The sequence below is a fragment of the Vipera ursinii genome (genome assembly GCF_947247035.1).
Source record: "Vipera ursinii genome assembly, chromosome: Z".
Lineage (NCBI taxonomy): Eukaryota > Metazoa > Chordata > Lepidosauria > Squamata > Viperidae > Vipera > Vipera ursinii.
Genome location: NC_139517.1, coordinates 47,008,157 through 47,021,162, shown reverse-complemented (window position 1 = coordinate 47,021,162; position 13,006 = coordinate 47,008,157). Strand labels below are relative to the sequence as shown.

Here is a 13,006-nt window from a genome sequence, read left to right as displayed (position 1 = left end):
CTGATTTTGCAATATAAAAAAAATGAATAAGCAAAACAAATTTGGATAAGATTATATTATAGCTATCCATAAATGAATAATAGAATGTTAAGCTGGATCACAAAGTGTTGGTTACCAAATCTTTTGTTCAAAATTATAAACATCTTCTTTTTCTAGCAGAGGACAAATATGAGCTATAGTGTTCCTCTCTTTTCCAGAAATTTACACTATTCAAGGCAACTCTCATGGAAAGCCCTGCACCATCCCCTTCAAGTACGATAATCAGTGGTTTCATGATTGTACAAATATGGGACGTGGAGATGGTCATCTCTGGTGTGCCACCACACAGGATTATGGCAAAGATGAGAGATGGGGATTCTGCCCCATTAAGAGTAAGCTGCTTCCGGTTGTACAGAATTGTGGGCATATGACTCCCTAGGCTAATTCTTTCATAAAAATAAAGTGGTGACTATGTGCAGTTGAGTTAAATGGGTTCTTTTTTTTTTGCTAGATTCTACAAGAGTTTTTATTGTTTCTCTTTTTCACAGCTAAGCTCCTAAGACTTAGGGCTATGATTTCTTGAATAATTCTGCTACTAAAAATGTTTATAGATTTTTTCTGGCTCTTCATATTACTCCTTCCTTTCACCCTCCTGTCAACTACCTATATTATTTTCCTATACTTCCTGCCTTTAATTGTTACTTTGTAACTAGGTTCAGATTATATGTGTGCATTTTTCTCTAGCACTTGCTTTCTTTTCCTGCATTATATGTCTGATCCTTCCCCTTAATAACTAGAACAATGAAATACACTTGATACAGATTTAGCGGTACGGTCAGAGTTTAAGTACTTTTGTCATGGAACACGTAGAAAAGTGGTATTTATATATACACAAGATGTGTATATAAATGCATAAGTATATACAGGTAAACATATGACCACAGTTTAGCCCCAAATTTCCATTGCTAAAACAAGACAGTTGTTAAGTGAACCATGCAGTTGTTAAGGAAATCTGGCTCCCTTCATTATTTTGTCAGAAACCAGCATGGAAGGTTACAAATGGTTATCACATGATCTGAGATACTGCAACTGTCATACATACATGCCCAAATGCAGATGCTGTAAAGGTGGTAAGTGTGAAAACCAGTCATAAGTCACTTTTTTCAGTGCTATTGTAACATTGAATGGTCACTAAGTGAATGATTGTAAGTCAAGGGCTACCTATAATTGTTATTTATTATTGCAATTGGAAATGGAAACTTGGTTGCTAATCGAAGCAGCCACTAAATGAAACTGCAACTGTGCTTACAATCTTATTTCAATTTTCCATTGGTTTACAGACTTGCCAAGGTGATAAATGTGAAGATTGGTTACAGACTTACTTTTTAATCACTATTCCAACTGAACTCTTATTGTAGTCCTTACTTAATGACCATTTGTTCAGCAACTGTTCTGAATCATGACAACACTGAACAAATGGTAATTATATTACCAGTCCTCACAGTTACAACCATTGCAGCATTTCTGCCGTCACATGATCAAAATTTGGGCACTTGGCAGAATACATTTATGATCACAGCATACAACTCCTGTCATCCATCAACCTCCCTCCTGTCCCTGCCCTTTTGGCTGCCTTGCACTCTGCCACCCCTGCCTCTCTGCTGCCCTTCTGCTTCACTGCCCATCCCCCTCCTTCCTTTAGGTCTCCCGAGGTGTCATGTCACAGAGGCCAGCAGCAACTTTAGCGGGAAGGAGACTGTGAAGGTCAGCTGGATGCAGCTGGGAGTGGCAAGCAAATAGCAGAGGGTGGTAGTGGGGTGCAAGGTGGCCAAAAGGGCAGACATGAGGGGGTGAAGGGAGGCGTGGGGGGGAGTTGGAGGTAGGCCTGGTAGGAGGGAAGAGCCTCTCTGCAGAAGGATGCTCACCGGGCCTGGCAGAGGAGAATGCAGTAGGACAGAGACGGCAGTTCATGCAGGCCAGGAGAAGCGTGTAGTTCTCACCTAAAAATGGCATCAGTTCTTGCTTAATGACTGTAACCAGGATTACCAAAACAGTTCCTAAGCAGTGCAGGCCCATGAAGTTTTCCCCAATCACCCCTTTGCTTAGTGACAGAAGTTCTGGGACAAATTAGGGTTGTTAAGCAAGGACTACCTATATGTCTTATGATAACAATGAAAGCTTAATATAAAATTCAGCATTCAAGAATTGTATCCTTCTATGCAGTTACTGCAATCTTTATGAAAACTAGATTGCATTGTGTCTTCTGAATCCACCTTGCATCCTCTTCTTTATTCACATGATTATTCCCTAGGCAAGCCTGGCCACACAACTTAAAAAGCTGTAGAATGAATCTATAACTGGTTTGAATCTATTTGCTAACTAAGGTGAGGACTTATTGTGTTAACTTGAAGTAACTTCCTTTTTGTCCTGTCCTCGTAGGCAATGACTGTGATACATTTTGGGATAGAGACCAACTCACCAATAGCTGCTATCAGTTTAACTTCCAGTCCACCCTGTCTTGGCAGGAGGCTGGAAAGAGCTGTGAGCAGCAGGGGGCCAGCTTGCTTAGTATCACTGCAATTCATGAACAGACCTACATCAATGGTAAGCATTGGAAATCTATACTTGAAACAGGTTCTCCTAGTAAGCAGGATGGAAAAATGTTTTGCTCTGTAGACTGGTATGTTTACCATTCTTTCACTAAGTCTTCCAATAGTGGTTGTTTGTTGGGCGTTCTTCAGTATTTTGATAGAATGAATATCAATACAGAGAAAGTATCATTATATACCTACGTATATATAAAATATTTGAATATGCAATATGAACATTGTAAAAGAAAGCTGTTCAGTGCAAATGGATGGCTAAGAAGAGATTTAGAGAAGACTAGTTTGTGCTTGGTGTGTAATGGGTAATTGACTATTACCATGGTTTAACAAGAATGTGTAGAAAAGAACATTGTTAGGTGCCGTTATGGCTTAGGATGACTTACAGTAAAAGATCTGATTCTGTGACTTTCTATCTTTCTCTGACGATACCAGGACTGCTGACAGGATACGGTTCCACACTCTGGATTGGACTTAATGATTTGGACCTTAATGGGGGCTGGCAGTGGTCTGACAATTCCCCCTTGAAGTTCCTCAATTGGGAAAATGGTAAGCTGGACCCAGAGACTGAAAGCTGAATGATATTACACAAATAAAAATGATACGTATTTTGTATGATTAGCGTATAAGTGGATCTTGCTTACTAACTGTATAGATTTCTATTACATATATATTCTGTTTGGGTGTGTGTGTGTGTGTGTGTGTGTGTGTGTGTTTGTAAAATAAAGAGCCAGGCAAAATATAAAACATTCTTTGAGATAATACAAACCCATTTTCCACTTCTTTTCAGAATTTGCATAATAGAAGTCTATGTCCTTAAGTCAAAAGATGGCCACCGTATCTGGGGATACAGCAATTTAGTAGTAGTCCCTAGATGGTAGTGAAGGGAACATACTTGAATTTTTACAGCCCAAATATGATAGCCTTAGCAAACATTGGATCAAACATACCCAGGCCTTTTTCTCTGCAAATGTAATGCTTGGCTTTAATGTACAGTTTAAAGTAACATGATAATAGTAATCCATTTTTTAAAATCCATCCTTTGCAGAGAATGAAACTATTTGAAATAAGCGTTTGTTGTTGTTAGCTACGAAGTCGTGTCCAACCCATCGCAACCCTATGGACAACATTCCTCCAGGCCTTCCTGTACCATCTTCTGGAGTTCATTTAAGCTCACACCTACTGCTTCAGTGACTCCATCCAGCCACCTCATTCTCTGTCGTCCCATTCTTCTATTGCCCTCAACCTTTCCCAGCATTAGGCTCTTCTCCAGTGAGTCCTTCCTTCTCAGTAGGTGGCCAAAGTATTTGAGTTTTAGCTTCAGGATCTGGCCTAAAGAGCAGTCAGGGTTGATCTCTAAGACTGACCGGTTGGATCGCCTCACAGTCCAAGGGACTTGCAGAAGTCTTCTCCAGCACCATAGTTCAAAGGCCTCAATTCTTTGGCGCTCGGCCTTTCTTATGGTCCAACTTTCACTGCCATACATTGCTAGAAATAAGGGTAGTTAGTCTTAAAACTTAGTATTACATTTTAAAATGATGATGATATTTTTGAGAATATAGAGATCTTTACTTTTCTGTGATTGATTTATCCAGTTATTTTGTAGCATTGGACAAAAATTTCTTTAACTTCCCATATATGCAGCCTAATCTTCATCAGCACAGTTTATTTTTTTCATCTCTGATAACAAAATCTAAAAAGAATGTCTTTTCAATTGTTGAAATTCAGAGTCGATCCAAGAGTAGATCCTTAATACTTAAATAACATTGTTGGGTTATGCTTTTTTGTTTTGTTTGAAGATTGGTTGTTGCAGACATAGGGTATCCTCTTCTTTTATAGACCAACCTGATAATCCCAATGAAGAAAATTGTGGGGTGATACGGACAGAGTCCTCGGGAGGATGGCAGAACCGGGATTGCAGCATTGCTTTGCCATATATCTGTAAGAAGAAACCAAATGCTACTTCTGATACATACGTCACAGGTGCGTAATTTGGAAAATGCAGAAGAACCCAAACAACTTGAATATTTTAGTTTAAACATAAACAAACAATAACAGTACTGCAGAATATGAAATTTCTGTGGATTTTTGCAGAAAATTACATGGGGCCTTGTTGCTAGAGAAATTGTATGGTAAATGAGGAAATGTATTGGGTTACCATAGGCTTTTTGTGTGGCAGGATTACATGACTCCATAAGCTATATTCCCAGCCTTCCTACCTGAATAAATTGGCCAGTATGGGACCAGTATGGGACCAGTTCCATATTTAAGAGAGGTGGTCAGTGTCACCTTGCCAGAAAAAAATATTCCTCTCTAGCTTGAAAGAGATTGCCTAGTGATCCTTTTGGAGTGGGATATTTTCAGTATATGCAGTTTAATTGCTCCTTACTTGTCCAATTCAGTGGAAGCATATGTACTCTTGGATGCTATCTAAGTTCAAAAAATGATCTTACCAAAAGGAACAAATTGAAAATAAGTCCAGAGGACGTGGAGATGCTATGAGTAAATAAAGAAGTGATCTGAGGGATTAACCTCTTTTTAGATAGATTTACATTCCAATTAAATGAGTAGGTTTGTTGAATGCACCTTAATTCTCACTGGATTTGCAGGTAGCAGCTGCAAATTTCTCTTACTGTGCCTTAGCAAAATGCCAATACCATTCCTGTCATCCTAACAAGACTGGCAGATACCTCCTTCTGTTACAGGAGGAGAGAAAAAGTGAACAACAAATCCACAATCACCATTTACTATGAGAGTACCCTGGCATCACACCCAGGCAAAACGCCTTTTGCAAACCTGTTCTGCATACAAAATCAGCTCTTGCCAGCCTGTGAAGAAATAACAGTGCTGAGTTCCCAGCTCTTTTCACAAGATTCTTCTCAGCTTTTATTTGCTGCCAGATTCTTTCCTGTCCTGAGGCTTGATTTTTCACACTGGTCTTGAAAGAGAGGCTAGATAGTCAAAGATACTAAATTGGGCCCTGAATACAGATTGGATTGCATGACCTCTTACATTCCTTTCCAGAGTTATGATTCTAAGACAATTGCTATGGTTTCCTGAAATTAAGTTTTGTTTTTGAGGCAGAGTACTGGACAGGCATTGCAATTGCAGCTGCAGTTTCTTCTAGGTGTATTCACTCTGTAGTTCCAGTAATTGCCAGTCACTACCATCTTCCATCTGTTGTTTTATAGTAATTCATGTGTAAACCAGGGGTGTCAAACTGCCGGCCCCGCGGGCCGGATGCGTCATCCACAAGCTGCACTTACCCCATTGCCGGCAATGGCAAACCTGTCCCGATACATTGCGCAATGTTATGTGACGTCGCGAGTTTGACATGTCTGGTGTAAACCATAAATGGGAAAGTTATATCAAGCTTACCTATAGATTTTAGGCAAGTTTTCTATGAGGTTGATGCTCTCCTGAGCTGAGGGGAAAAAAACTTGCTGTGCATGGTTATATTCTTTCTGGCAGCCTAAACAGAGGGTTGATTTTGCAAAGAGCCATTAGGAGCCCAGCCAGCTGCCAATCTTATGAAGGTGACTGATCTCTGCAACATGGGGCACTACTCATGTAGGAGATCTTTTGTTTTTCTATGAAAAGTGCCACTTTCTTGCTGGATAGCTTTGATACAGCTTAAGCCTTGCTCAGCAGCAAGCTAGCACCAAGATGATTGTAAGCACGTAATCTAATAGTAGGTAATTGTGGAGTTGGGGCAAGGGGCTGTGTGGATAGGTTCTGTCTTTTTCATGATAAATTTATCCATTTCTTTTAATCAGTAGAAAAGCTCACTTTCTGATACATAAAAAGGACCTTGTGTTGTTCCCAGGTTCTGGATTATATTTCCCTACTCTCTCAATGTTTAGAAAATCTGTACCAGGCTTTTATTTGTTATCTGATTTTAATATTTTATTATAATTTTGAGGGTATGAGGAAAGGGATATATTGAATGGGTTAGAAGGAAGTACAAAGGGAAAAGAGCTTCAGAGGCTGAAAGCCAGGCACTTAGAGCACCAATGTAAGGAATAAGAAGGGAATAAATGCTTGCATTCTGTTTGAAAATAATTATGAAAAACTATGGATTTTAGTTTGAATCCATTTATTAATATCTGTGACTAAGGAATTAGTAGGCTGTTTTATATGGCAGGAAGTAAAGTTCTGTGCTAGGTTTACACAACTCTGTTTTCTGGGTTGTAGATTTTGGCTGTAGTCTCACAGTTATATCCCACAGCTCTCTGATTCTCTAAATTTATGTACTATAATCCCAGTAGAATCTGAAGTGAAGATTGATTGTGATCCCAGCTGGCAGCCATTCCAATCTAACTGCTATCGTTTGATAAGTGAAAAGAAAAGTTGGATAGATGCCAAAAAGACCTGCTTGCGCAGTGAAGGGGATCTGGTGAGCATCCATACCCTCTCTGAACTGGAGTTTGTCACCAAGCAAATCAAGCAAGGTAAAGGATAATTGATTTAATCATGCCCTCTGGACCCTTATAGATTGAGGTATACTCAGAATTTTGAATTAGTATCCCAAGAACTCTCAAACAGCAGCTATGCAGTGGGTAATCTTATGTATAAAATGACTGCCATGGTGGCTCTGGTCAAAGAAAAAAACCAGGAGGACTAGAAGATTGGTGATCACATAGAGTATGCATGTCTTTAGTAAAACATTGATGCCCGTGTACCAAAAACTCACTTTCTCTCTCTCTCTCTCTCTCTCTCTCTCTCTCTCTCTCTCTCTCTGTGTGTGTGTGTGTGTGTGTGTGTGTGTGTGTGTGCGCGCGCGCAATCATATTACAAAATGAGTAGAGAATTTTTATGATAGTGTTTACAGAAAGTAAGATGTGAGACATAGATGCTTATCCAATTAGCTTGCTCTGTGGCTAGTGGCTTTTAAATGGTGATATCTGCAAGTTGGATTTCAGTGACTTTATAGATATAATTTTCTTTGTAACGGTTTGGAAATTGTTTGCTATTGCCTTCCATGTTTTTAAGATTTCTAGGCTACCCTACCTCTGATATTTCCTCATGGTTACATCTCCAAATAATAACCAGATTTGACCAGATTTTAAGAAGAACCAAGTTTGACTGACGGAATACTGTATTAAACTAAAAGGAAATATATCTTCTTGTTCCCAACAAGTCTTGGTTCAATCAAAAATGTTGATTGGCTAGGATGCAGCCTTGAATTGTCATTTTGATAATCAAAATGATTACTTCCACACTTCATTTAGCTGATTGCTGATCCTTGGGCCAGTTATGCTATTCCCCTTCAAGGATTAAATAGGTTTTTCTAAAAATCGTAAGTTGATTTTTTTTATGGTACTGAATTTTTATGTTGATTGTTTATGGAAAATCTTCCTGAAGAAAATATGGAGTAGAGAGGATGAAGGCAGTGATGAAATTGAGCTACAGTAGGTTTGGGAATAAAGTGAAGATAAATCACAGCAGAGGAAGTCACAACTTTTCTGGGTGCTATATCCAAATTCTAAACTCCTTGTTTTCATGGAAGTTTTCATGAATTTAGCAGCATTCTGTTAAATTTTTATATATTAGAGAGGGCAAGTAAATTAGAAAGACAGAAGTAGGCATACCTCTTGTGCACTGAGTGATGTAGCGAATACAAAGAAGTGTATTACTAACACACAGAAGAGGACTATATACACTCTCTTTTCTTCTTCCCTGATGTGCCAGATGTTGAAGAACTTTGGATTGGTCTGAATGATCTCCGGCTGCAGATGAATTTTGAGTGGTCAGATGGCACACCAGTGCAATTTACATTCTGGCATCCTTTTGAGCCCAATAATTTCCGAGATAGCCTGGAGGATTGTGTGACTATCTGGGGACCGGTATGAGTAAAATTTTGGAAATCTTTCTATCATGAGAGAAATATATAATTTTAAGATAAAGAGGACTCCATACCACATGTATCAAAAAGACAAAATAATACTATGTACTCCTCATTAATGACTTGTGGTTTTGGAATCTTAAGGGATCTGCACTTTAAATTCTCTTTTTTTTCTTAAAACAGATTTGATTGCAAAGAAATTTGGAAATGACTTATCCAACTTTGGCCAAAACAATTATGTAATCTAAGACCTATTTATTTTCTTCAGAGATAACTAAAGCAGGCAAAGCTTTGTAGGAATCCATTCCAATTTGTCTTTTATAGTTAGTCATCCGGATATATTGATAAACTTGAAATATTTACTTTTTGAAGCCATTTAAGATTTTGCCAATAGCTGTATAATAGGATTAAATAACTCTTTTAAAACATTTTAAATTGCCCTATATATATTGCCTGCAGTGTTTCTTTAGATTGGAAGCATTTTGGTTTATGATATATGGGAGGTTGTATGTAGAAGGGAAGTTGGTTTACTTGTTTTAAAAACTGATTTCTGAAACGAAGATTGCAGAAATATGCCCAGGCATGTGCTAAACAGGTCAGCATTGCAAAAGGCCTTTTTGTACAAAAAGTAGAAATTGATAGTCTCATGTAAAAAGGCAAAAGATATCATGAAGATTAAGTACATATTAGATTAGAAATTTGCATAAAGGCTTTGCAAAACTGTTTAAATTGGTAAATATATAATTGACACAGGAAACTGGCAAGATACAATATTAATGTTTAGAATATTTAGAAACTGAGCCCAGCTGTGAAAGTGGTTTTACAAAGTTGAAATTTCTGTGCTTCCATCCAGGAAGGGAGATGGAATGACAGTCCTTGCAATCAGACATTGCCTTCTGTCTGTAAGAAACGGGGTCGAGTAAGTCAGGGGAAAGAGGAGGACCATGGCTGTAGAAAGGTAAAGACATTATTTTCCTACATATACATATACATATACGTGTACATATACATGTGCATATACGTGTACATATACATATATGTGTACATATACATATACGTGTACACAGTGCTTTTTTTGTAAAAGAAAAAGGTGCTGGAACTCACACATGTCATACAACCCGCCTTGCCTACCCTACAAGGTTCCATCCAAAAAAAGGTGCCGGAACTCCGTTCTGAGCGTTCCATGAGAAAAAAAGCCCTGCGTGTACATATACATATATGTGTACATATACATATACATGTACATATACATGTACATTTACACATACACATTTAGGCGCAGGGTCAAAGGCAAAAGAACGAGACCCACGAGCTGCATTTTGTGGCTCAAAGATTGGGTTATACAGAACTATTCCAAAGATTCTTGTATGAAAACTTATCCTTTCCAGTTGGCTAAAGTCCCTGATGTAGAGGTGACTAATGGTGGAAAGTTTGCAAATCCTGATTAAAAAGTTAGTTACATGAAAATTGAATGTGAAAAAGCAAGCATGAAAAATGTGAAAGCTTTTTTTCCCCTCTTCAAAAATCAGCAAGCATGCTTTCTGTCTTTGCCCTTGGTAGGCTACCCAAAATGTGTTCAGTTGAACTGATTAAGTGTGGCTCAGCACACCTCCTGGATAAGCAATTTATCAAAGTTATTTTACAGCATAGGTTGTTGTTGTTAGCTGCGAAGTCGTGTCCGACCCATCGCGACCCTATGGACAACATTCCTCCAGGCCTTCCTGTCCTCTACCATCTTCTGGAGTCCATTTAAGCTCACGCCTACTGCTTCAGTGACTCCATCCAGCCACCTCATTCTCTGTCGTCCCCTTCTTCTATTGCCCTCTATCTTCCCCAGCATTAGGCTCTTCTCCAGGGAGTCCTTCCTTCTCATTAGGTGGCCAAAGTACTTGAGTTTTAGCTTCAGGATCTGGCCTTCTAAAGAGCAGTCAGGATTGATCTCCTCTAGGACTGACCGGTTTGATCGCCTTGCAGTCCAAGGGACTCGCAGGATAGGTTACACCCAATATTTACTGTCAATTGCCGCCCAGGCAAAGGAAATTTTTAAATAGAGGATCTTAGGTATCAATACCCAAACTGACAAAGAATTATTGACAAAAATAGAACTTTCAATTGGTTGGCTAAGAACAAAAACACTTTCCAAACCAAAAATACTTGTCAGTTGATACAATTTCTTAAAAAAACAACCCTATTCTGCAACAAGATTTGAGTTGTTGGATTCCATGGCCAAATATGGCTACTTCCATCTCTTGATTTGGAGAATGGTGCAAGCATCCTTGGGAAGAGGGCCTAATGCAGCCAGCATCTGTCTCACATGTAGAAGAAGGTCTGGAGCAGCCATGGCCGCTGCCTCACATACAGCAGGGATAGGCCAGCTCCTCCTTATCAGCACAGGAGAAAAAGGGTGAAGGTTAGCTGAATGTAGCAGGTCTGAGGAGAACAGAGCAGTGGGGTTAACTATGGCTTTGTGCACAGGTGGCTGGCCATGGTGCTGGGTTTGAGGCAGCATTTTTCAGGTAAATTGACTGAGACTGCTGAAGACCTTCCACTTCAACCCCAGGCCTGGCACTGCTGTTGCTGTGTGCTGTTGTATATATAGGATGGCCAAAACAGCATAGATGAGGAGGTGGGGAGACAGGTAATGGTAGGGTTGCAAGGTACCTACAGTTATAAGTGCAGGTTACCATGCACCTGAATTTTGATTAAGTGACTGCAGAGGCACTGCAGCTGCTGTAACTTTGAGCATGAGTTGTAAGTCCCCTTTTTTAATGCCATTGTAACTTTGAAAGGTGATTAAATGAATTATCATGTCAAGGATTACTTATATGTAGTGCCCCAGCAATTGAAGATATTACGCATAGGTTTTTTTATTGTTAACCGTAGGTCCCTTTTAGGGTTAGAAATTTAAAATATTTACTTGAAGGAATACAGTAGACCTAAATCACAGATTGACCTATTTCCTCCTGGGTATAGGAGGACATACAGATTGTGAGCAGCTGCTAAGTTTATAAACCAGACTATTCAGCTAAAAACCTACTTTATTGAAGAGATTGATGTATCAGGTAAAGGCAATGTATTTAGCTGAACTTGGATTCTCTGTATTTAGCACATTTAATATTATATTTTCTTTTACCTATTTTATTGTGGAAATAGACTACAATTTACCATGTAGTTTACCTTTATGTTATTTTCTTTATAAGATAAATAAAGTACACTTGCTACATGTTATCTGTTGAGATCTGTAGCGTCCAGTTACAGTGTCCTAGCAACCCATCCATGTCCAGGGGGCATATATGTTCCAGCTGACCAAAAGCAGAACGTTTCAGCCTTTCTATGTCTGCAGCAATCATAGAGGGAAGGAAACATGTATTTTTTCAGTATTGTAAGTGTTTTATTATGGAAATATTTACCTGAAAGATTTGTAAGGCTAGTTAATATGATTTTCCCAACTTTACTTCTTGACCAAAGAAGAAAATTACCCTGTGACAATCTGTTGACGCACATTTTAAATTAATCTTCATTATATACCTTTGTGACTGGAGGCGCAAAAATAATGGTAATCAAAAATCTAGCTAACAGTTATGTCAATTCAGCACATGTAATCTGTCTATTTGTTAGTGGCAGAGATGAGACTCCATTCGGTTGAATAAAAGTCTAGCTTTTTCTAGCCATGAGGATGGGATTATGGGAGTTGAAGTCTAGCACAGCTAAAGGCCATTTGGCTGGCAACAGAGGGAAGGAAGCAAAGCAGTCATACAGGATGGGAAACTACCTTGGAGGTCTTCTAGTGCAACCCCCTCCCCAAGGCAGGAGGCCTTGCTCCTACAGTTTGCTGCAAGAAATTTGGCACTACACGAATTTCACTTCAGAATTGGAGAGTTTAGGATTAGGTGTAACTGCACGTTAAAACTTCTTTTATTATGAAAATCTGAGGTTGATTTGTGATTATCATCAGTTTCCTTTGAAACCTCCCTTAATATTAGTTGTTTGCTTTTTTCATTTTGAGTTACCTTGTTGCTCTTTAAATTCCTGTTCTATTTTCCTTTGCAGAAATTTTTGCTAATTTTAAAAATGTGTGTAAGTAAACTTAGAATGTAAGCAGTTAAAAAAACCCAAGGTATCCTACTAAGTAGCTTTGCCTCCAGGGTCAGATAGGCAAAGGAGTCAACTCTGCTTTCAATTTGTGTCTGTGCAGAGGGGGTGACTTCATATAGGCAGCTGCACATGGGAGCTGGAACCATATTTTCTGGGATAAAAATTAAAATCAAAAAGAGTCTTGGAGGTCACTGAAAGAAAATTTTTATTTTAAAGCATTTGCAAAGGCTGGTGGACTTCTAAATCAAGAAGCCACACATGATCAAAGTTGGCAATGGTTTAAATACCTCCTGGTCCCGATGACACGCCATGTCCTTCCTTCATGGACCCAGTTGGTAGGCCCACTTTGGTCACATTCTTTCTGACTGCCTAACCTGACAACATGTTTTCTGCCTGACTACAAGTTTTCCCACCTTTTTGGAAACTAAGGCTATGTGATATTTAACTAAGTCTTAATTAAAGAATTTTTATCAAAAATTATATT

General features: G+C 38.8%; 1 protein-coding gene across 1 annotated transcript in view; it reads left to right on the top strand.

The window, feature by feature from the left end:
* The window catches only part of MRC2 (mannose receptor C-type 2), a 113,775-nt gene that overhangs the window by 31,547 nt on the left and 69,222 nt on the right, over nucleotides 1-13,006 (top strand). Inside the window, exons 3-9 of the mRNA XM_083376321.1 lie at nucleotides 198-371; nucleotides 2,419-2,583; nucleotides 3,018-3,131; nucleotides 4,422-4,565; nucleotides 6,848-7,033; nucleotides 8,274-8,428; nucleotides 9,281-9,385. Of these exons, the coding sequence (XP_083232447.1) occupies nucleotides 198-371; nucleotides 2,419-2,583; nucleotides 3,018-3,131; nucleotides 4,422-4,565; nucleotides 6,848-7,033; nucleotides 8,274-8,428; nucleotides 9,281-9,385 (1,043 nt within the window). The remainder of the gene's footprint in view (nucleotides 1-197; nucleotides 372-2,418; nucleotides 2,584-3,017; nucleotides 3,132-4,421; nucleotides 4,566-6,847; nucleotides 7,034-8,273; nucleotides 8,429-9,280; nucleotides 9,386-13,006) is intronic.